This window comes from Bos javanicus, chromosome 2 (genome assembly GCF_032452875.1).
Source record: "Bos javanicus breed banteng chromosome 2, ARS-OSU_banteng_1.0, whole genome shotgun sequence".
Taxonomy (NCBI): Eukaryota; Metazoa; Chordata; class Mammalia; order Artiodactyla; family Bovidae; genus Bos; species Bos javanicus.
This window is the reverse complement of record NC_083869.1, coordinates 30,775,930-30,801,137: the sequence shown is the minus strand read 5'-3', so window position 1 is coordinate 30,801,137 and position 25,208 is coordinate 30,775,930. Positions and strand designations below refer to the sequence as shown.

Sequence of the window (25,208 nt, the reverse complement as noted above, 5' to 3'; positions counted from 1 at the left end):
GCCCCTGTTTCTGGGTTTTTCCCAAAGTACCATTACTGGGAATTCCCTTTTCTTCTGGCTAGTGAAGCAATCTCGTCTCTGTTCAGATATCCCATTCCTGCAATACAATCGTCTTAAATAACTCAGTCCTCATGGGCTTGGACACACTCTTTTTTTTTTTTTTTTTGCTTTTTTTCTCCACCCTCCCAAATTGTATTTTCTTTTAATGAATCCATTAAATTCATCCATTTCACTGAATGTTTGCATGCTAATTCACTTCAGTCGTGTCCAACTCTTTGTAACCCTATAGACTGTAGCCCACCAGGCTCCTCTGTCCATGGGATTCTCCATGCAAGAATAATGGAGTGCGTTGTCATGCCCTCTTTCAGGGGCTCTTCCCAACCCAGGGATCGAACTCCTGTCTCTTAAGTCTCCTGCATTGTAGATGGATTCTTTACCACTAGCACTCCTTGGGAAACATGTATGTGTATATATATATATGTATTTGTGTGTGTGTGTGTATGTATATATATATACATATATATATGATTGCCCTTTCTTGTACTTTTATGTTTATTATGTTGTCTCTGTCCCACACATGTAAATAGGTTCTAGATACCAATATCTGAGTAACTACCACAACACTTAGTGCCTAAAACAGCAACCATTTTATTACATCTTTTGAATTATTTAGGACAAGAATTTGAGAAAAAGTCAGCTCAGCAATTCTTGCCCCATAGTAACAACTAGGGTAACTTCACGATACACCTTTGGTGGATAGGTAGATTTGGAGGCTCCACGATGGCTTTACCTATGGGTTAGGCATCAGGAATGGCCAGAATCCTGGGCTCAGTTCAGATCATTTGATCACAGTGCTACTATCTGGCTTCTTTGTGACAGTCTTACTGTAGTTATTCCTCTCACATGGCAAGTCAAGGCTCCTGGAAGACTCAAGAGACTCCAAGAGCTGGAGTGGAAGCTTTATAGTTTCTTAGGACCTAACCTTGGAATCTCGAAAACATCACTTGTGCAGCCTCTATTGGTTAAGCAAATCATTAAGGCTAACTTAGAATGAAGACAAGGGAAATGAAATTCAAACTTTTGATGAGAAGGATACCGCAGGAATATGTAGCTATTACATGTTTTATATATATAGGTATAGACATCTAGATATGATATTTGATAAATGATTTTCTGATTTTATGAAACAATATTGAAAAGAAATTATATTCATTGTACCTAAAATACCTGTTAAGTCAATAAAATAGTCAAACTTAAGAAAACATATCTCTGCTGTACTACTCCTCCCATAACTTGCTGAGCAACTTTTATTTTTTAGCTAGATAGATTATAATCTTCTTGGGTATGGTGTATTTTTCATTTTTATATCCCTAGCAACTCTCTCAAGCTTAGTACATAGTAAACTCTCAAATGTTTGTTGAATTGAATTGAGTTAGTCCTGGATTTTGACATTGACGTGGCCAACTTATTGACTTCTTTGAATGTACTATAAAGAAGGGTGAAGGTAACTTGAAAATCCAGCCTTATCAAGGATACATCTAACATGACATACTGGTATATGCCAGTGTGTGTGTGTGTGTGTATGTACATGCCAATTAATACGGTTCTAGTTAATGCAGGTGATGGTATCTGTTAATCTTCATCTTTCTTCATGCAGTAGAATTTTCAAGGGACCATTCACTTGGGGTGTCTATATCCAAGTAACTGAATGAATTGGATAGCAAACATTCTGGATTACTTCTGACAAGCTTTAGTTATTTTGTAGAAAAAAGGGGCAAACAAAATGATTCTATTATGCCTCTTTGTCATTAGAGAGAAGTCAAGCTAGTAAGAGTCAATAATAAGAATTGACATATCTTTTTTGAATTCACAGCTTTTCATATACAAAGCAAATTAAAATTTTCTTTTAATCTTGGATGGAATTTCCTTCTTTAAGCTGTGATCTTGTGTTTCTCTGGTAATTTCAAATGTAAAGAACTCTTGGCTGATGAACCTGTTATATAAGCAGAGGCATTGCTGTTCATTGTGTGAGAATCAGAAACTCTGCTGCAATTCTCTTGTCATGTCCCTGACCAAGTAACAGAATTTTGATTGCAAGGATGGGTATATTTTGTAATTTGTTTTAATCCTGAGGCAATTTTGAGATTCATTCAAATTACTTACTAAATTCATTTCTAGTTTATTTTCTGCAGGTATTAGGGAAAAATCACCTCTTGTTTCAGAAAGTCCTATCTACTTACTAGAACTGTTAATCTCTGCTATTAGGAAAATGCATTTAAAAATTCTCAACTATTCATTAGAATTTTACATTGTTTCTCCTTACTTTACTAATATTAGTTGACAATGCTTGGTTAAAACTTACTTAGAGAACTGAAGTATAAAAATATTGCTATTTATTTCCATGATATGTTTTCCAAGGATTTTTCTGTTCCTATTTTGCAGACTTGACAAATAAGGCATAAGATGATAGAATAATTCACCAAGGTCATTTAAGACAATAGTAGACCTGGGAAGCTTATTACTGTTTCATGATCATTTTGTTTTTTCTAGATCTTTCCAACTCTGTTGTCCATTTTTAAATACCTTTTTCAACATTAATGAATTTCATAAGCTTTTACATTTAATACATTATTTACAGACTATAGTCTTTCCATTGGAGATATTATTTTACTGATAATTTGTTTAAACTGCTTTCTATATCTATATCCCTTGTATTTATACAGTTCTTTCTTATTATAAATTATTTCTTTACATACATTCATACAAAATTCATACATATAGATTTTTATTTTTAACTTCACAACCTTTGCCCCTCCCTCTCCCCAAAATTTGAAAGTAACTTAGTTTTCTGCTGATTCTTTTTTTCCATTTGGCGACCATTTTATTTCACTGTTTTTGAAGTGATGCAGTAACAGAAAAATGGCTGCCTTTTGTTTATTTCCTTGTACATTAACATGATGACATCATCAAAGATATTAGCTACAATATGCATATCTTTAAGAACCCAGAATTCCACTATAAGCCAGAAACCCTTGTTTTCCTTTTTCTTTTAATGCCCCAAGGTTTTCTAGCTTTAGCGCATCTCTTGTTTGCAGGGGAAAATGAACATGAGCATTTTGGAACAAATACATTAAAATGGTGGCATTTGAAACATATCTGAATATTTTTTCAAGGTTAAGAAAAATCCATGAAAAGACATTTATTTAAGTCATGAAACATTCTAAATCAATGTTAACACTACAAAAAATATTATAAAGAATGATGTTAAATCATCATATTTAGAGACTGGCTATTTAGCCACACATGCCTATTTTGGCTTTAAATTATTTTTTAAAATTTCAGCTGACACAAAAAAATTTTAAGTTATAATTATTTCCAAAAAATAACTTCTCATTAATGAAAAGTTTAAACAGGTATATAGATTTACTATTTTTAGGATTACTATATTACTTACAGGCATTATTAAAATGTTCCATATATCTAACTGTACAGAAAATTTTATTTTCTGATATTTATGTATGGTGTTTCTGACTTTTACTTCGTGCTCTTTGTTGCACATTGCATGTATTTGTCCTAAGATTTCCATTGAGATTAACAAGAAACAAGCTTTCAATTACCAATTCAATTTAGATTATTAAAGAGATAAGAAGTTTATTTTTTCATCAACTTCCAATTATTAAATAGCTTTTTCATTTGGAAATCCACTATCCATTTTCAAATTTTGAGAAATAATTTTAGGTAATTATTTTAAAATATACTTTGGAAAGATAATCTGACTATACCTATGTGTATATATGTACATGTATTAATTCAATATTTACATAGAAGAAAATTTACTATAAATGTTGAGTAGTCAGCTTTGAAACTACTTGTTAACACTGAAATCAGATAAGGTAAACCATATGCTTTATTGAGGTAAGCTGTCTAAAATAAGTTACTGCGATTTTAAGAATTAATATGAACCACATGCCCTTTAGATCTTTAAATTGAAATCTTCATTGTTCTTTTAAGTCAGCTCTTCTAGGAATGTGTCATCTTTTGAGAAGATAAATTAATCATCTACCTCACTTATATACATCAATAAAAGACACCCACTCTCTCATCTACTTTATCAAAAGTAATTAGAACATCTCTATTTTTATTCATATGTCGTATCTATTAGTGACTGAGATTTTCATTGAGGCGATTTTGAGGGAAACAGTGACTTATCCTTTAGAAAACAACCAAGAAAAAGAAACACCAGCAATCTAAAGGTTAAACATACTGTCAAATCATTCAGTTCAGTAAGGTTCTTTAATAACATTTGTACAAAAGTACTTTCAGAAAGCAAAAGGTGGGAAACAGCTTTTTCCTTAGTTCCCCTTCCTTAAATTATTTTCCAGCCTCCTATTAAAATGAAATCTAGTGAACTTCTTTTGAATTCCTGCTCAAATGTTTTCTATTATAATAATAAAAAAATCTTGTGAAGGGATTTCCATAAGTTGTGCTGCATTAATGACTTAGAGCAGCTCCCTAATCTGTTATTCCTTCCTCCTAGCAGACCTCAGCTGATAAAAATATCCATAGACACAGTGAAGTCAGTGGCATGCCTGGCTTTCTCAGACAAAACTCCCATGTGATCACATATAGGCAGCCTCAGTGAGGCTGATGCCGTGCAGCAAGCAGTAGGTAATGAGTCTTTGTGCAGAGTGAAGCTCTTGTCGATGAACAATAAAGCATACGGTACCAGCAATAAAACACAGGGCTGGCAAATTTCAGAAGATTCCGCTGAACCAGGAAGAACAGTGCCTTCGGTGATGCTGACACACATTAGAAAATGTTAATCAATTTATTTTGGATTCTAATGAAAAAAGAGTGCAAGGACTAAGACTACAGCTATTTGAACAGGTCAGTGATTTTATAAATTACTCCAACACTTCCTTGTGTTTGATTGGATTTAAATTAGGATGGGCTGATGTGCATTTTGCCTTAAAAACTTTGCAAGATATTTACAGTGTGTAATATGAAGGATGCACTTGAATTGACCCAACTCAATTAAATGGCTGATGTAGTCAGATGTGATAGAGAAATGTTTATATGATTATAGTAAACTGAAAAGTTATTTATCCTATTTAAAAATTTATGGGTTAAAAAAATCATTCAGTAATTTCTAACCTTCTATAACGCAGAAATAACATATGGCAGAATACCAACAAATAGCTCAAATAAAAATCTTCACATTTATTTTTCCAGGATTAAAAAATTCTGTACTGCAATAGTTTGTGTTTTATGAATTGGATGATATAGCATTCAAAATTTATTGATATCTTTCAGTGTACTACAAGAGATTTAACATAGTTAATTATTTAAATAACAAATTTTAAAACCAAGAAAATTTTGAAATGTTAATAATGCTATCTCCCAGAACAATGCATTTTATATTTAAGTATAAAATAGCATATATCTATATTAATCTGTTGTGTGCCTTTTATTTTTCATGTTATATTTCTTTATTGCATTAAACCTTTTATTTCCTAAATATTACTCACTCATTAAAGGAGAAAACAAATTAGCTTAATTTTAAAAAGAAGAATGGATTAATTATGTGATGATGCATACTTCCATTGACTCACCATTTAGAAAAGAATATGTGCCTTCATGGGTATTTATAAAAATATGTATACATGACCTTCTGTACCTAGAAGATAATCACTTCTTAGGTTTATGAGCAAGAGAGTTTGTGTTTTAAATAGAGAGACTGCTGTGTGTAGGAAGACAAGGGAAGAAATAACTCTAGCAAATAATAGCACAACACTGAACATCTCTGCCAAAGAGAGACAAGCGTTACTGCTGCATGAATCTTTAGATCAAAACACATAGTTTAACTTTGCTCCACATTTTTACTGCTGTGTTGTTTTAAAGGCATCGTAGGACCTAAATTCTTTACAATTAATTTCTCGGACATCATTTAGGATGATCTTAAGGCACTAGGGCGCATTTAACATTTTATAGAATTACCACAGTGACTTCATGTACTCAATGCCTGTAAGATGCTGTTTAAACCACAACAAAAAGAAATATCCTATGTTCCTGATTATGCGTGCACTGTGCCTTCCAAGGGGGGAAAAATAGCTATGTTTCAAAAACAAGAGGAGTTAATGAAAATTTTAAATTGGCCTTCCACATGTATTTAAATGAAGTATTTGACTATTTGGGTTTCCTTGGTTACCATAGTCGCTGCTGACAGCTTCTTTTTGGTGGGGAAGGGGAAAGCAGGACTCTAAAACAAAGAGTTAAAAACACTTATACATTAATAGACAAGGGGGGCTGGGGGTGGGGCTGTGATGCGGGCAGCCCGGCGCAGTCGGTGCCCACCCCCTATCGCGGATTCCAGTTCTCGGGTGATTCAGGTATTCTGGCAGAACTGCAGTTCCACAATTCCTTACCCAGCATTCCGTTTCAGCTGCTGGAGGGCTGCCCGAGCCTTATGCAAATGAGACCAGCTCCGAGGCTTTGACTGCAGAAGCGAGAGGAGGGGGGGCAGAAGGGAGTTCAAAGGTCACAGGGCTGGTGGAAAGCTGGATCAGTTGCCCGAAAAAAATGCACTGGGCTCCTCTGCAGCAGTGTTTTGCAGCAGTTACATGAAGTGTGCTTTATGTCTCAGAGTGAAGATCTTACAGCGTGTGTGCCGTAGTCGTTTAAAGTGCACGCAGGTACGGTGACAGATTTCGTGATGCGCCTGATTTTATTTCTATAAAAGACACCGATGAGGATTGGCTATTTTAATTCATTGTGGAAATCGGCAGGGTGTTCTCGATTTTCAGATTCCCTTAACTAGTTTATTAAATCTTCTTAATGTTGTCTCAATTTGAAACGTGGGTGTTTTGTTCCAATGGAATAATGTCATGGGAGAAAAAAATTGGATTGAGGATTCTAAATAATTCCATTTTGGAGAAAGTTTTTGATTGCAGGGAGGTATCTGGGTTGAAACATCTAGTTGAATGTCAAGACTTTAAAGTTTTAGAGGATTTTCACATTTTTAAGAATTTTGTTTTAAATAAGAACCTAAGATTCTTGTGAGGTATCTGGAACTAAATAATGGAATTCTTTTGTTCATAACCCACATGATACCATAAGGACAGTTTCAATAAGTTATATTTTCATTTCCTTTTAAGAGAGGGTTCATTTTGGAGAGTCTTCATTCTGTATTTCATTACTAAACATGTTATCAAAGAAATAATTTCTTATTTGGGGGTTGCATCCTTTAAATACTTTAATTTTCATAATTGTTATTAATTTTCTTTGGGACTTTTTAGATAATGCTATTTTGAACTCAACATGTTCAGCTTCCTATGACTTTTCCTTTCAGTTAAGTCTGGATTGTGAAGTGAACCTCATAAATGTCACAGGCAGGAAAAAAGTCTTTTTCCATGGACTAAATTTCACACTTTCGTAAAATGTGTGATTACATCATAGTAAAGTCTGACCTGAACCAAACAAATGTGTCCTCACTTTTATTGTTCATATTGCTTTTTTATTTAAAAAGCATATTTTTAAGTAAACTTAATTAAAGCAGCATGATCAGACTATCTATGTCATTAAAATTTTCAAATATATCAATTCAGCAGTTACAATGCTGATGGGGAAAAATGTTATTGTAATTTGCATCAGATATTTATATGTTTACATTATAGTTATATGTGTATGAAAATAAGTTGGAAAGATGGAAGAGGCAAAATAATGTTTTGTCGTGAAATTGCTTTATGCTTTCATATTTGCCTAAGATATTTTGAGTGAATTTTATGAACCTTACCTACAAAGAGCTAGCACATGTTTAGATAATTACTTTCTTTTGCATTAAAAAGGGGGGTATTAATTTTATTATAATGATTATCAAGATTTGGTGGTTTGGCACTAATATCTGTTATTTTAAAATGGGGTACGGAGAGCATGAGGGGCAGACCAAAACAAGAGAATGGCCATTTAAAACAGTGAAGGACAAGTATTTTAAATATTTATGAAATCACTTCATAGTAGTCGTTTAGGGCCAGATTCTCATCCTTTATCTCTCTGTGGGGACATTCTGACATTTATCTAGGATCCTGAGATTAAATTAGGAAAAGATACTCATATTTTGTATGAGTTTTGTAAAAAGAAATAAACTGCCATTTTCTTCTAAACTCTCATTTGTAACTTTCAGTAATGACTGCAGCTTAAGGGGGTATATTTTAAGTCAATCGCTCCTTTTTATGTTGAATGGAAAATGCTGTCCTTTGGTCCAAAGAATATATTTGGTTACTTTTGTTTTATATATAGGTATATAATTGTTTTGAAATACATATTTACATATATTTTATATATTTATATGTTATATATAATATATATGATATATATATTATATATGTATGCATACATACTACATGCATACATGTATTTCAAACAGCCAAATAAAGTCTTTCTTACAGTCAACTATATTTTATCCAACAATTTTGAAAAGCAAACCTCTTTACTTTTAGCTCAGGTCATGCCCAGAGTTTATACCTACCAACCCTCTACATGTGTTACAGGCAGGGCACAGGGAAGAGGAAAGAACTAGGTTTAAAGTTCATTTAGCCTGTCCAGCACTATTAACTTTGTAAATGCAACTGCTACTACCCGTTAGCACATTCTGAATGTAGAAATAAAAACAGTGCGGGCAAAGAAGGAGCGCCTGTGAAGAGTCTTGTAGAAAATGTGGTAATAGACAAATGTGAAATAAAGAGAATTGTTGTGCTTTCGTGAGCCATGAGAGAGCTATATATGTCCTGCAGCAAATTTATGGCTTTGAATATCCTGGAGAATTTATGTCTCTATGCAAATTCACTCAAAACTTTGAAGTCTTTTTTGCATTTGCTTGAACCATACAGCTTCCATACAAATCTCAGCAGCAGGTACCTAGTAAGTTCATGGTCTGGATACTTAAATGCATATAGAAAAATGCATTTCTATAAATGCAAATGAAATTAAATTTAGAAAGTTAAGAGTAAATAGAATAATGTAAAAACAAATCATTGAAGGACATACACTTAGTGTACTTTAAGAGGTGGTATTATATCAGACTTCAAAGAAATCTTTAAGGATTTTTCAAAAATTAATTTCCTGCTTTCTGATTACCAATCTGTCTTTGTCATCATTTGAAACGAGAGACCATATTGTAAGCTTGGAAAAGATTTTAGGGCAAACATGTTGTACTCAGTCTAGCAGGATGGAACATAATCTAAAATCTACAAATAACTGTTGTTGTCTCAAAATTGTGTGTGTAGGTTTTAGGTTGGATTATCAATATATGTGTCCTTCTCCTGAACTTCTGGTGCGTATGAAAAAGAAAGAAGAATAAAATTACAACATATAGATGGAAAATGTTCAAAATAATTGAATATTCAAAACAATCACATTTTTTCATCTTAACCTGGCATTTCTTAGGAAACAAAGCAAATGATTGCATTTTTATTGCCTATTCTAAAATGTAAATAGACTTGTATTCATTTTGTTGAAGAGTATAAGGATAATAAAATTGTAAGATGGTTTTAAAGGTCTTATTTTTATTCCATATTATTAGACAGATGGCAACATTATAGTAATACTTTGTCTAGGACAGTTGGAAAGTAATCTACTAAATTAACCAATTTTCCAAATATGTAAAGTTTATAACTTAAATGGCCAGCTTTTCTTTAATGGTTATTGGTTTCATGGAAGTAAGATATGGTACATATCATTCTGCTTTGTTGAGCAAAGTGGAAATCAGTTTAGGTCCTTCTTTATGGCAAAAGAATCATTATTTTCACCATTACACTGACTTATAGCAAATTATAACACTGTTCCTCAACTGTGTACCCCAATACTAAATAGTGTTAGTTACTCAGTCATGTCCAACTCTTTGCGACCCCACAGACTGTAGCCTACCAGGTTCCTCTGTCCATGGGATTCTTCAGGCAAGAATACTGGAGTGGGTTGCCATTCCCTTCTCCAGAGGATCTTCCCCACACAGGGATTGCACCCGGGTATCCTGCATTGCAGGCACATTCTTTACCATCTGAGCTACAGGAAAGTCTAGTACTAAATAGTGTTGCTATTATACACTTTTTAGCATGTAGCTTTATATACTTTCTATATACTTTATGTGCCTTTTATATTTTACTCTTTCTTTTCTCCTGTTAATATTTATTATTTTAGTAATTAATAATTACTCCTTATCTGAAAGTAATTAAAAATGAAGTATATGTACTTTATTTTACATTAAATTCTATATAGCTTAAACTTTGGTGGGCAAAGTGGGGAGAGGTAAACATCCCTCTATACTACCCCATGTGCTGACCTTCTGACACATGCAGATATGTAGTACACTGAGCATAGAAACATAGAATTTGTCTTCTTTTTTCTTACATTTAGGATATTTAAAATCATGTTGGAACTCCAGATAAATGAGAAATTGATTTTTGTTGCTACAATGAGAATCTGTCATACTAAATCACCAACAGGGATTTGAAATTACCTTTTCTAATAGGGAAATGAGGAATTTCTAACAGGTATACCAAAGAAAACACACAGACCAATTATCTTGGTGGCATTTGACTAAACACTGGTGCATGTATCTATTCTTACCAATTTCAGGAGTTGTGGTCTATTTCATTCTTAAATCCTGGGACTTTTAGGTACACCACCTTCTACCACCATGCTAATTATTACTCAGGCAATCTCTCATCTCCGTGTAAGCTTATGAATGCACATATTCATTTAGAAATGCATTATTTAGTCATTTGTGTGTGTGCATGCATGTATACATGTATGTACACCTAATATTCCCCCCAATCATGTACAAGAAAAGTAAGACAACAGAGCCATCAATCCCTATTTCTTCAAAATTCACTAGTATAGTGTATATGTTACGATACATACAGTGGTTAATATCATACCCGTTAATAGATGGTCTCTTACATTCCAAAGATTTTTGAAGAGCTGAAGAAATGTTGCTTCTCATTCTGTAAGAATTAGAATAGTCCAAAGTACTGGGGAAAAGTTCTATATCATGGTCTTCTTTTGCCCACTAGCATTTAAAAATGCCTGAGAACTACTTTAACAAGCCTGGGTAATTTCTCTAATACAACAGAACATCGTAAATCTAGGGGAATTCATGAACAACTGAAAAATCAGGAAAATATTGTATATTGTTTTCTTGATAAGTAAGTGCTTTTATTATGTAGTTTTAAAGAGTGTGAGTTCACACTATATTGTGGAGCGTGAAAAGACTGAATAGCATAGTGTTTGGGAGTTTACCTTTAAGTTCCAACCCTGGCGTCACTTCTAAAGCATGGTCTGCCATTTACAATCCATGTGGTCCTAGACAGAGTACTTGAAAACTGTAAGCCTCATCTTCATTTGCAAAGTGGAGATAATTGTATCCACATCAAAGAGATTTTATGAAAACAAAATGGCATGATAAATGCCTGGCATAGAATATGAGCATTATAAGTGGTAACTATAGTAATAGCGTATTAAAAAGCAGAGACATTACTTTGCCAACAAAGGTCCATCTAGTCAAGGCTATGGTTTTTCCAGTGGTCATATATGGATGTGAGAGTTGGACTGTGAAGAAAGCTGAGTGCCGAAGAATTGATGCTTTTGAACTGTGGTGTTGGAGAAGACTCTTTAGAGTCCCTTGGACTGCAAGGAGGTCCAACCAGTCCATCCTAAAGAAGATCAGTACTGAGTGTTCATTGGAAGGACTGATGCTGAAGCTGAAACTCCAGTACTTTGGCCACCTCATGCAAAGAGTTGGCTCGTTGGAAAAGACCCTGATGCTGGGAGGGATTGGGGGCAGAAGAAGGGGACGACAGAGGATGAGATGGCTGGATGGTATCACCGACTCGATGGACATGAGTTTGGGTGATGGACAGGGAGGCTTGGAGTGCTGCAATTCATGGGGTCTCAAAGAGTCGGACACGACTGAGCGACTGAACTGAACTGAACTGATGGTAATAAATTAGTAATATTTTTTAGCCTACAGGAGTTGGTTCTCTGGTCCTCATATGACAAGTTCAGCTTAAGTCTATAGTTACAACACTCTTGATAAGATTTCAATGGATGAGAAAAAGACATGTTTTCCAAAGATAGAAACCCACTAGGAGTTTCTTAGAGGTCATACCTCGGAAGTACTGAGCAGTTGATACCTTATATTCAGATGGGACAAGTAGAGGTGGCAGCCACCATAGTCATCAAATTCAAAATATGTGGTTTCGTAGTCCACCAACTGTAAGTATAATAGCCACAGAATCCTCACATATGTGGTAATATGTTTTTTTTTTAATTCTCTGGTGTTATATCCTTTGTTACTTTAAAAATTTTCATTTTTAAGGCTTTGCTCTACCATTTTTTCTTTTCCATGTTGACTTTGTACAATTAAGGCATTAGTTGTTCATTTTCCACCCACAGTTCCTGCTTTATCCATAGACTATGTGTTGCAGGAATGGGGACCTCTTTCACGGCCTGAAACTGAGCTCTTGTCTAACACTCGGAAATGAATTGTCCAAGGAGACACATGTGCTGACAAAGCAAGAGATTTTATTGGGAAAGGGCGCCCGGGCAGAGAGCAGTAGGGTAAGGGAACCAAGGAGAACAGCTCTGCCACATGTCTCGCAGTCTCGGGTTTTATGGTGATGGGATTTCTTTCCGGGTTGTCTTTAGCCAGTCATTCTGATTCAGAGTCCTTCCTGGTGGTACACGCCTTGCTCAGCCAAAATGGATGCCGGAGAGAAGGATTCTGGGAGGAGGTCGGATATGTGCTGTTTCCTTTTGACCTTTCCTGAACTCCTGCGGTTGGTGGTGGCTTATTAGTTCCGTGTTCCTTACCAGGACCTTCTGTCGTAAAACAACTCATGCAAATGGTTACTATGGTGCCTGGCCAGGGTGGGCTGTTTCCGTCAGTGTCCTTCCCCTAACATATGGACCTTTCAGCTATAGAGGGAGCATGGCTCATGTTCGGTGCCCAAGAAACGTTTGCTGATCCAATGCTGTTGTAGAGCAGGATTCCAGTTCTGCCTCGTGACTTAAAAGCGCTAATTCGTTCAAATCACGAAAAAAATATTCATGGACTCACTGCTGTTTTAAACTTCCTCTGTATCAGAATGAAGTCTAGAAATACTGCATCAATTGATTTAGCCACAAGGTTTTTCAAAAGAAATCTAGAAGAAACTTACAAATTATTTTAACAGTAGCATACCTAGAAGTGCTCTGTGATGACTATACATGAATAGCAGGTGTTGGATAAATTGGTGGTGGGAGGTGGGGGATATCATGATGCTGCTTTTGTGAAACTAGTTTGAATGATGAAACTTTTCTCAATAGTGGGTTTCCAAGTTTTAAAAGATTGTTTGAGCTTGGTGTGATTTATTTCTATTGTGAAATGATTTTAATTTATGCCGAGAACCTTCTCTGAGACTTGAAAATTCAGGTATTTAATCTTACTCTCTAAATTATTTTTACTAATTGCTGCTTCATGCAATGTCAGCTGCAGGTTGAATAACTATTTACTATCTGCCTTTGATAGTAAAAAAATCTATATCTTGCCTAAGGTAGTGATCATTTTAAAGAACATGTAAAGTGCTTTTTCTACTTATTCTAATTTTTCAAATCTTCTTAATTTTTTTTTTTTTTTTGCACAGTATCTTTGGCAGGATCCCAGTGCCTAGATGGGTATGGTCCTGAAGTTTGACCATATTTATTATGAAGTCCACTTTAGGGTACTTTACAAGGAAGTGTTTTTAAAAGATCTTTCACTTCAGTCTATTCCCATGATTCTTCTGAAGGAAAAGGATGTCATATCTCTCAAATATCTTTTGATCTATGCTGACTACTCTACTATTTAGTCAGAACATTTCTAAACGACTGAAGAGAAACTTCTTAAGTGCTCAGGAGAAAAAAATGTTAACTTCCAGTGCTGCAGTAATAGTTCTAAATTCTTTCACATTTGTGTGGTTTTTTTGTTCCCCTTAATGTGGGAAGCCTTGCCAGTCATCCAAGAAATTAGACTAAGTCTTAATAGAAGCATATAAAATAAATTTTTCATTGGTACTTTTGTCACTGGGGTAGGAAAAATAGGCTTACAGCAGGCACTTGATCAGTTTTCAACAGTTTTAAAAGCCTTATCATGTTCCTGGTTGGGTCTCTCTGCTCTTGCTAACTGAAAGTGCATCCTGAAAGTTAACTTTAGGGAACAACTTTGGCTTTCTGTCCACATGTATTCTATTATATCATGTTGCCAAATAACAACTAATGAACGACGTTTTTAGGGTTACGAAGCATTGAAAACCAAGTTCTGGCTATCTTATATGGACACTAATCCCAATGACAGGTAGTGTGGCAAGCTTATTGGGGTTCTGTAGAACCCCTTTAGCATTAGTAAGTGGAGTGGCCTTCCATTCTTTGCCAATAGGGCATGCATCAGCTTAGACACTGCAGTTTGCACACAGTGAGGCAGGACAGTGCTGAGTTAGAGGCACCCACCTTTGATGGAGGCCAGGCTTTTCTCATGTACTCCTTGGTTGTGGGGACTGTACTGCATCAGAGCCTGTTCTTACTAGGTATGCCCTGCCCCTTATTTTTATAGAAGTGGAAACTGAGACCCAGAGGAGGTAATCCTCTTACCTAAAATTAGGCCACTTGTTAGTAGCTGATCCAGGATTAGGTTCCAAATTGATGACCATTCATTTACTGAACAGGCACTGGAATACATATTCAGTCCAGGAAGAACCCTACAGTCAAGTATGTGAAACAGTCAGGTGAACTAGTAATTCTGATGCGGTATAGTAAATACTGCTCAGTGCATCAACCAGGTGCTGTGCTGTGAATGTAGGGAGGTCACTAGACCCAGTGTGATGTTGGTCAGGAAATACTTTTCAGAGAAAGTCTGGCTCAGGTCTCCTGGACCAATGACCTAGATCTCTGAAACCACAGTTTCCTTTGCTAAAACTAACCTGCAGGTTTTGAGAAAAGATTACAGAGGATAGGTGCAAAGTGTCTGGCCCATAATAGATATTCATCAAATGGTGACTGGCATTATTATAAAAGGAATGAGGCAGTCTAAACTACATCTTAGGAAAGACAGACACTGTTTAGAAAGGAACCCTTGAAATCAGTAAGGAATGTCCACAGGAGATGCAGTTCACTCTTTGGCACCTATGGCAGAAGAAGCTAGGGGAGAAAGAACCTTGCCTTAGGAGAGAGATGACCCTAGTGTAAAAGGAACAGGAGGCAACAGATGCTCAGACTTCTAGAATACTTTAAACTAATGTGTTCACAATCAGTTATTCTTTCAAGTTCTGGATGTCCACCAAAGCTGAGGAAATGGCGTTAAGTCACTAGAGCAGAAGTTTTTAACCAGGAAATCCATGGATAAATGGCATATGCACGTGTGCACTTGTTTCAGGGGCAAGCATTCATTTCTTTAATTAAATTCTCAAACTGCAAATCATCAAGCTACAAAATTGTCGAAATTCAAAATATATAAAGTAACTCAGACCTTTAACTCAAGGTCACAGTTAACTCTGGCATAAGGAATTCATACATAATTGGGGAACCCTCCAATTGTTTCTCCAACAAAAATATTCATTAGACAAGAGCATTCCCAGCACTTTTGGCTTAAGCAGACACCTGGACAAGAGAAATGTATTTGGCTAACTTGCACTCCTTGAATTGGCAAACCACCAGTATCATTTTTCACATTGGTGGTGCCCCATGGAAACACCTTGCAGGATTTTACCTTGTGAATTCATTGCCAAATCCCTATCTTCTTGGCAGCAGCTATGTTAATTTCTTGCCAAATGGGTTAAGGCAGATATGGCCTAGTATTGTGGAAGAAGATATCCCCCCTTTTTAAAAAGAAATGCATAAGCATTCTGAGACCATTTGGCATGGTGTGGTCAAGGCATTGAAGTCTGATGCCAACTTCTTAAGATTATAATTATCTTATTTAGTAGCAACTTCAGCCAATAGTCAGTGTTTGATTCATGTAACAGTGTAAGGGCAGTAGCAGTGTGAATGTTAGGGCAGAACAAAGATTACTCAAATTCATGCTGTAAAAAACTGAGGAGGAAAAGGATTTTGATTTAAACTAACTCATTTAAAATTGTATCCTGATGGGCTTTCTGGTGGCTCAGTGGTAAAGAATCCACCTGCAATGTTGGAGACCCAGATTTGATCCCTGGGTTGGAAAGATACCCTAGAGGAGGGCATGGCAACCCACTCCAGGATTCTTGCCTGGAGAATCCCGTGGACAGAAGAGCCTGGTGGGCTATAGTCCATGGGGTCGCAAACAGTCAGACACGACTGAGTGACTAAGCATGCATGCAATTAGGAACATATCTGGATAACTAATGATATCCCACCAGAAAATACTCAGTATGATATTTTCAGACAAGCCCTCTTTTCTTAAGTACTGGAATAAAACCTGCACACCATCAATTGAGCAACCGTCCTTTTCATCCTCTCTCTGGCCCTGTAGACAATCTAGTTGATGAAGTGTGACATTGTGAATAATCTTGGTTTTGCCAGCTAAGCTTTTCCCACCTGCTGTCACAGAAGAGCTGTACACCAGTATTTTCATCAACCTGTTTGCAGTGCTTCTCATCTCATCATTTGAATTTGGTGAAGCAACCAGAGGAAACATCAAAATTGCTTTCCATTCTGCGTAACAGTAAAGGAGAATAAGCTGCTTTTTCTGTGCAACTGAATCCTGACATTGGTAGTTCCTGGGCTCTGGGCCCATTGCTGACCAAAGTGAACAGGCTTAGCTTATCAGAGTTGTTGGGAAAGAACTTTATTATGGTTTCTTAGCTTTTTGTGCTTGCTGGAAGAATTTGATGAGGATGTAAAGTAAATTATTTTCTTCTTTGATAAACCAGGAAGAAATGTCCTTCATGTCAGGTTACAATGCAGGCTAACATGCTCCTTTGATATATGCCACATCACCAAGGCAGAAGGGCCTTTGTTAATGACCTTTGCGGTTAAAGGTTACTCTCATTTTGATTAACTACAAAACTAGCAAGCAACCAATGCAAAGGATACACCCAGGTAAAACTGAGCAGAGGGGCTCTAGACACACCTCTTTGTTCCTGAGAGAGGACCATGTATAGCTCTTGGTCTAAGTAGCCTCCATGGAATTAAGGACCTGCAGGTCAAGTGAACCATCAGCCTAGGGAAGAAACAGCATCTCACTGAAAATATCTCCCCATTTCAATATAAAGAAATTCTTGCCATGCCAGAATTACTTCCTTTTAAATGCATTTTTTCCAGCATCAGCAATAGGGCACACTTGCCCTTAACTTATTAACTATCTCCCACCCCCTTCATCTTTTTTTCAGTTGTTTGATGAACTTGTGATTTACCCTAATGACCTTACATGTTTCATTTACTGGGTTTTGTCTGATTGATAAAGGACAGGAATATTCATATGTGGTAGTTCATTAGTGAAGTGAAGTGAAGTGAAAGTTCCTCAGTCGTGTCCAACTCTTTGCGACCCCATACAGTCCATGGAATTCTCCAGGCCAGAATACCAGAGTCGGTAGCCGTTCCCTTCTTCAGGGGATCTTCCTAACGCAGGGATCGAACTCAGGTCTCCTACATTGTAAGCAGATTCTTTACCAGCTGAGATATATATAAGGGAAGCCCTTATATCATAGAAAATCTGGTATAGTTTATCAGTATCTTTTTGAGTAGAGATGGAGACATTTCTACTTTTCAACTACTTTTTCTTTAAACGTGTCCAGAGGCTTCTCACATCTAATACAAATATGAAATAAATAGTATATGTTAATTAAGAATAACAGATACCCAGGATTATAAGATGTTTTTTAGAATTTTAAAGTTGAATTTGGCAATAGAAAGGGCACTTGAGTGTAGGGAAAAAGGAATCCCAAACCAAGAGGCTGGCCAAGTGATGAATTCATGGATATATTAATAAATGAAAAAATTAGAGAAATCAGTGCTAGACAAGGAGAGACTATTGACTTTGAAATGCGGTGAGCTTATTGAAGCCTCTGGGTGAGGTTCTTTGTAGTGATGCCTAATTGGGTGGCTCCTTGCCCATTGGCCCTGTAGTATAATGGTCACAGGACTGACACCTGACCCAAAGTGGGCTAAAGGTTGCTCATGCCTTGGAACATTAGGCTTAAACTGTGAGACACAGAAGTTGCTAGACTTAAACCCAGTAACAGTGGTGCTGTTAAAAAAAAAAAAAAAAAAAAAACACATCAAGGAATTTCTACAGCCGTAATCTAGAAGCTGTCCTTATTCCTGCTGTTCCTCAATTTTGCATTTCAGCTGTATCTTAGATTGCATCAACTAGTTCAGTATTTTTCCAACAGATGTCTTTGTGCTTAAGCTAGCTAGAATTGGCTTTTGGGTTGCTTGCAAGCAAAAAGAAATTGTATGACGTTTTGAGGTCAATTTCATCTCATTTTGATTCTCATCTAATCAAATATGCCAGATATTTTGTTAGGAGAGATAGAATGGTGAATGAGATGAACATGATTCTGCTTTATGGAGCTTTTAGTCTATCAGAGAAAATAGACACTGACAACATAATTAAACTATGGAAATGGAAGAGTTTCATTCATTCATCATACAAATATTTACTGAGCCCCTATTAGATATAAAGCATTGTTCTAGATGCTTGGAACATCTGTAGAGAACACAAATATTCCCACTTTTGTATCTTCCAGCAGGGGATGAAAAATAATCAATAAACCTAAAAGTACATAAATAAATAATATAGATTTAGAAGGTGGTAAGTGCTATGGGAAAAGAAATTAAAAAGGAGATTGCAAGAAATCATGCATACATCAAAGGGCTTAGAGTCCAGAGAGAAAAGACAGGTTGGAGAAAGTGAATTATTTTTAGAGCTGAAATACTGGCAACAAGGCCAAATGGTCCAAAAAGGTGAAGTTAACAACAGTATGTTGTTAAAGACTTTATAAGCCGTTTTGAGGATTTTGAACTTTATCCTCAGGCAATCCAAAGCCACTTAAGAATTTTAAGCTATGGACATGATCACATTTACATTTTAAATTTATCGTTCTGCTTCCAACCTGGAAAACCCATTGAAGGCTAACAGTGGTGGATGAGAGAGAATAATTAGGAGGTGGTTGTCCTAGTCCGAGTGAGAAATGGTGATACCATTGATTAACATGTGTTTCTTGAATTGGAAAATGGTAGCTGTATTTAAATGGCTGTTAATGAGACAAATTTTCAGCTTATCATATTAAGAGTAAATTAATGCCTGTCCAGGTTTATCTTCTGTTCTTCAAGCTTTGATGCTGTTTACCAATTTGAAATGTTGACCACTTTTTCACTGGCTTAGTACCTACCAAGTTTAATTATGTCTCATCTTTAGGAAGAAAATATATGACAAGTTAAGGAGCTATGCAGCCACAGGACAAGCATTGATTCTGCTTACCTGCGTTTATACCTAGCTACCTACATATGGTTGTCCTCAAATTCTGAGAGAAACAATACAGGGTACAAGCAAAGCAAGTATATACAACTCCTCTGTTAACAGGCCTTCCCTTTAAATTCTTGTATTCTTTTCTTCCTAGTGAGATAATATAGATGATGTAGGAGAAAACCACATGCTCCTTTTACCATTCCACTATTAGGTCTTGATCAAGGTTTATCTGCTGGTAAGCAATAGGTCATTTGGCCCTCATGATTTGTTATAACATCTTGTTACACTCAAATAATATTTTTTAAAGGCTGTGAAACTAGACAGGTGTTATGCTTGGTTGCTGCACAAGCAGTTTAGCACTTAACCAGTTTCATTGGTATGAATGAAGTTATAAAGTATAAGTCGCTCTTTGTGACCCCATGGACTGTGGCCCACTAGACTCCTCTGTCCAGGGAGTTCACCAGGCAAGAATACTAGAGTGGGTTGCCATGCCCTTCTCCAGGGGATCTTCCTGACTCAGGGATCAAACCCTGAAACACATATTAATCAAGGGTATCACCATTTCTCACTTGGACTAGGACAACCACCTCCTAATTATTCTCTCCCATCCACTACTGTTTGCTTTCAATGGGTCTCCTGCATTGCAGGCAGATTCTTTATCATCTGAGCCACCAGGGAAGCCCAAAGTTAAAGTTATACCCACCTGTAATTATTTGAATGTTTAATTTTCAGCATAGATACTAATCCCATCTTAAGCAGTCAGTTCCTTTTTTCCTTTGACCTGGGAAGAGCTTAGGCTCTTTCAGTCCCAAAGATGTAGACAGAAATTGCAGTCAGCCTTCAACTCCACTGCTTCAGGTCTTGCCAGTACAAATGTAACAACAATGGGAAAAGAGATTTTTGAATTCTCTTAGCATCCCTCCAAACATTTCCCCTCTCATGCTTGAGGAAGTGAGAAAGGAAGAGAAGAGTGCCAAGTACCACGTTTTGCCATGCTGGAATGTAGTTTCCTTTGGCCAGTTGGGTGTTCTTGATTGTCAAGAAATCTGCCTTTCTTAAGGAAGTTGGGGGAGATCAGATGGTTAAGTGGCGCTTAAGGACATGGTTTTTAAGTGTTACCATTGTAATATCTTATTTTAAAATGTACTTTTTAAACATGGGTTTCCATCTTGTATTACTTTGTGTCTTGGTCTCTCTCCCTCATGAATTACTTTGCATCTTGTTTGAAGTGAACAGTTTTCAAATTTATATCCTGTCCTACTTTTATTTCAGGAACTTTACTTAAAATATCTTTTTCCCCCTCCACCCTGCTCAGATATGCATGAACATTATATGCATTTCATACTCTTTAAAACAGAGAAAATAATAAGCCAATCTGAATAGTGGTAAAAGAAGTGTCAGAGTAGAGATTTTATTCTCAAAAGAGTGGACAGAGCAGTATCTTCTTATTGCTATCAGTTATCTATTGTTAATATAAGTCATGAAAAGACATAAATTAGTAAAACAAGGCAATAGAACATGAATTTGGAGGTATTCTCAATTCCATGCAGCCCAGCATAGTGAATGCTTGCTTCTTGGGAGCAGGTAACACGTTCTACTCCTTTTTGTATCCCCTTACTCCACCGAAGGAGTCAAGCATATGCCTACTGGTTACTAAACACATGAATAGATGAGTAGAGTAAATTGAAATTAATGATACTTAAGAGACATCTAATACTGTCCTTAACTTTACTAGAAGTCACACCAGTGATGGACGCAGAAGATTTTATTAGGAATTGAGTGCTGAGTTATGTAACTCTCTGGGGCTGATGTGTGGCCACACTCAAGGAAGGAGCTACTGGAGAACAGACTAGAAATTAGGCAAATGGCCCTCAATTTGAGTATGTGTCAGAATCACCTGGAGGGCTTCAGAGAGCAGTGTCCTAGGCCCTAACCTCCAAGGGAGTTTCTGATTCAGTAGATCCGGAATGAGGCTTTAGAGTTTGCATTAGTTAGAGTTTGCATTTCTGAGATTTCCCCCTTAGGTGGTTCTGATGCTGCTAATCCGAATAGAATTTGAAAAGCTGGCCCAGCTCCGGGGATCTGGTCAGGCTGTGCGCTGTGTGATTTGCATAGAGAAGGAGGTAATTACAGCAATTTCTGAAGCCAGTACCTAGATAATGTAACAAAGAACTTAAATGGGAGTTAAAAATCAGGTGACATAAATAAGATGGAAGATAGAATGAATGGAATCAACCTAGTAATACCTTCAGCTTAGTTAATTTAATTTAGCAATGTTAGACCATCCACCTATATCTGAGCTAATATGTAGATAAGTTATTTCTGAAATATGTTTACATTGGCAGAAAGTTTATGCCCTGTGCATACGTCAAGGTGAATGCTGAAGATGGAGAGAGGGCAGCTCAAGGAGAGAAGACACATCATTCAGCCTAGAGAAAGAATTTAGGAGAAACTACCTCCACTTCCCACTCTTCACTCTTCCCACCCAATTAGTGCTCTATCCCTGGTAAATATCCTTAGGAGGTTTCTGAAACTGTAGCAACAGCTTCAGCAACCAGGTATCATGTGGAAGCGTTTCACTTTATTGTAATAGTTAAGCGGAAACTACCTAAAATTTAGACCTGATTGCATATGCTTCGTTGTGCTCAGCTAATTGGGTTTCTTGCATTTTAAAACTTGAGTATGAAGTTTTTGCATACTTATCCGTGTTCCTTCCAGTAATCGTTTAGGACTTTGGGGAACATTAACATTTATCTTTGTTACAGAATTTTACAGACTTAAGTGGATTTTCTCAACTTGCCAACAAAAAGGAATAGGGGTAGTGCATTAAAATGAAATATGTCTAAAAAATTGTTACATTTTGGTAAGCAAATGGTCAGATGCTCATATTTAATCTAATTTCATTTCTGAAAATATTTTTTAAAAAACTGCTTAGTGATCCTTTCAAGGGAAAACTCAGCTCATGTATAAAAAGCCATATAAAAATGACTCCAGAGACCTTGGCTGCACATCCAGCGGTCAAATATTTCAATGCTCCGCTGCTCCCGTTCCTGTTACAGGTACATGTGACAGCGCTGCAGCGATGAGTGGAATTTTAAAGAGGAAGTTTGAAGAAGTTGACGGCTCCTCGCCCTGCTCCTCTGTGCGGGAATCAGATGATGAAGTTTCCAGCAGTGAAAGCGCTGACAGTGGGGACAGTGTCAATCCATCCACTTCTAATCATTTTCCCCGTGAGTACAAAAGCCATGACTGAGACGGATTGTTTGGTTCTACAGTGAAAACAATTGTATCATTGTGGTGATTTTTTAACTGTTATTCCTAATTTTGTTTTGCTTGTACAATTGAACTAAAAGCAAGACATGATTAAGGAAAAATGAAAGATTTTTGAGGCATCAGTGGATTCCTTTGTTTAGTGGATTATTTGATAGTGTTAACCAACAGGTTCAATGAAAAATGACTTTTTATTATTATTACTTTTCAAAGGAAATGTCCTACTCTGGGATGCGGAAAGACATGTCTAGGCACAAAAAATGTATCCTCATCATAGCTAAAATGATACTCTAGGAGAAAAAAAAAACAACAACAACATGGGGAAGATGTATTTGGGAGTGGAAAGTCTGGGCTCACTGAGAAAGCGCATAGCCAACCATGATTTAAGAGATTAAACAGCAGCAAAACTCTCCCAAATGTGCAAGTACTGTTTATACCTCTTTCTACACATCCCTTTCTTCTCTTATCCTTAAGAATAATATTTAAAGCCCACAAAATGAAAAAGCTGTATTCTTTCTCTTTTTCCACTGCCCTGTAGCATCACAGCTTCCTGTCAGGCAAGGTACTGTGAGGTTTGAAGGACTGACAAGGGAATTTCATAAGGTAATACAGTCTACAGGCTAAATGAAACTATTACTAGCTAAATAATCTTGAGTTTATGTTTCCCACAGGAAGCTTTTAATATATCGTGATATGATGACAAATAACTAATTTTAGTTTTTTATTTTTCAGTTAAGTAGCTGATTTTATTAATATGTCATTACATAATATAGAATTTATTTTGGTAATGTGACTACCGAGAAAACCAAGAGAATTAATCATATTTTTAAGAGTTAATAAGGAGCTCAATAAAACTATTGAACATGAGACACATATACTAAAATCAACAGCATTCCTTTAAGCAAGCAAAACTCATAGAAAATAGAATGAGAGGACATCTACAATTATTATAACAAAAATGTCATCAAATATTCAGGGACAAAGTAATTGTGTGATGTAGGTTGATCTTCAGATATATTTACAAATGTCATGATAGTGTGAAATGAGCTTGTGTTTTGATTTTAAAGATGTATGTTATGTGTTTGGCCTTAATATTAACAGTGATAATAACAACAACATCATTATCTAAGATGGTTTTGTGAAGATCAAAGAGCAAGTGAGATAATACACATGAAAGAACTTTGTAAAATGTCAAGTACTGAGCACATGTTATATTAAAATTTATTCTCATAGCTCACATTTATTGGGCACATGCTGTGATCCAATAGCTTTATAGACATTATTCCTACCCTTTACAACCATCCTGGAAGAACCACTACCTTCAGTTTACAGAGGAAATAACTGAGGCTCAAAGAGGCTAAATATCTTGCCCAAGATCACATAGGATTTAAGACTAGACACACATATATACATGTATGTGTATATATACATATATATATATATATATATCTCCATATATTTATGTGTCCCATCCCATAGTCTTCACCTTTTCTATTATCTCATTCTGCCCTTTAATTATATAATATTGGACATGTCTTTATAATGCGATTTATTGTGAGTTAGAAAAGTACTTGAATTAATGAAGAGACAGGTTATGCTTCTGGATATAAAGGTAAATCTATTAAATCTTTCCACATTAATTTGTGGATATAAAAGTATAATCTTTATAAAACCCTCAGCTAGACTTTTTTAGAGGTGATGGAATAATAAAATTTATTTGGAAAAATAAGCTAATGAGAATAAAGGGATATTTTTAAAAAGAAGCCATAAATCTTGAAAAGCTACCCCAGATATCAAATAATCGTAGAAAATTATATAGTTTAACATTTTTGGTACTGTATTAGATCTAAGAAAATAGAGAAAATCTCAATGTAGTATAGATAAGAATTATATATTATATATACATGTTATATGAATAGAGCATTATAAAACAATGTGAGGGAGGAAGTATTTAATAAATGATTTTGGTGCTAGAGTTTGAAATAGAAAAATTCAGAAACCCATCTCACAACTTATACCAAAATACATTTCAGATGGAGTAAGTAGACAAAGATTTTTAAAATTCATATCATGGGGGAAATTACATATTTGCTAAATGTTTGGTAGGATTGTTATCTGAGCTTTGAAGTAACATAAAAAAGTCACATTGCAAAATACTTAAAATATTTAATAATAGAAAAGTATTAAACATACCTGATCCCCCCAAAAGCCCAAAGTAAAATAATCTATATTGGAAAGAAATTTGCAGTTAGTATAGCCAAGCATTATTGTCTAATGGCATACAAAAATACACATGTAAATTTTTTATATAAATTAAGATACATACCTTCAAAGATAATCAACATGATAGCAAATATAATTAGCAAATATTTTGAAGCATTACAGTAGTAATAACAGAGTAAAGTAGTACTAGTGAGACTTCATTGTATGAAATCGTGGAAATTTCATCTCTATGAATGAAATTCCTCTCTCCAATAAAAAATAG

The 25,208-nt window shown here is 35.8% G+C and overlaps 1 protein-coding gene across 3 annotated transcripts in view; it reads left to right on the top strand.

The window, feature by feature from the left end:
* CSRNP3 (cysteine and serine rich nuclear protein 3) overlaps window positions 1–25,208 on the top strand; it is a 201,593-nt gene that overhangs the window by 92,637 nt on the left and 83,748 nt on the right. The window contains exons 1-2 of one of the 3 annotated variants that reach the window (XM_061436429.1): window positions 4,413–4,887; window positions 22,513–22,683. In XM_061436429.1, the coding sequence (XP_061292413.1) occupies window positions 22,536–22,683 (148 nt within the window). In that variant the 5' untranslated portion in view covers window positions 4,413–4,887; window positions 22,513–22,535. Of the gene's footprint in view, window positions 1–4,412; window positions 4,888–6,217; window positions 6,693–22,512; window positions 22,684–25,208 lie in introns of those variants that run through there. The other 2 variants (XM_061436421.1, XM_061436413.1) reach the window with 2 other exon arrangements.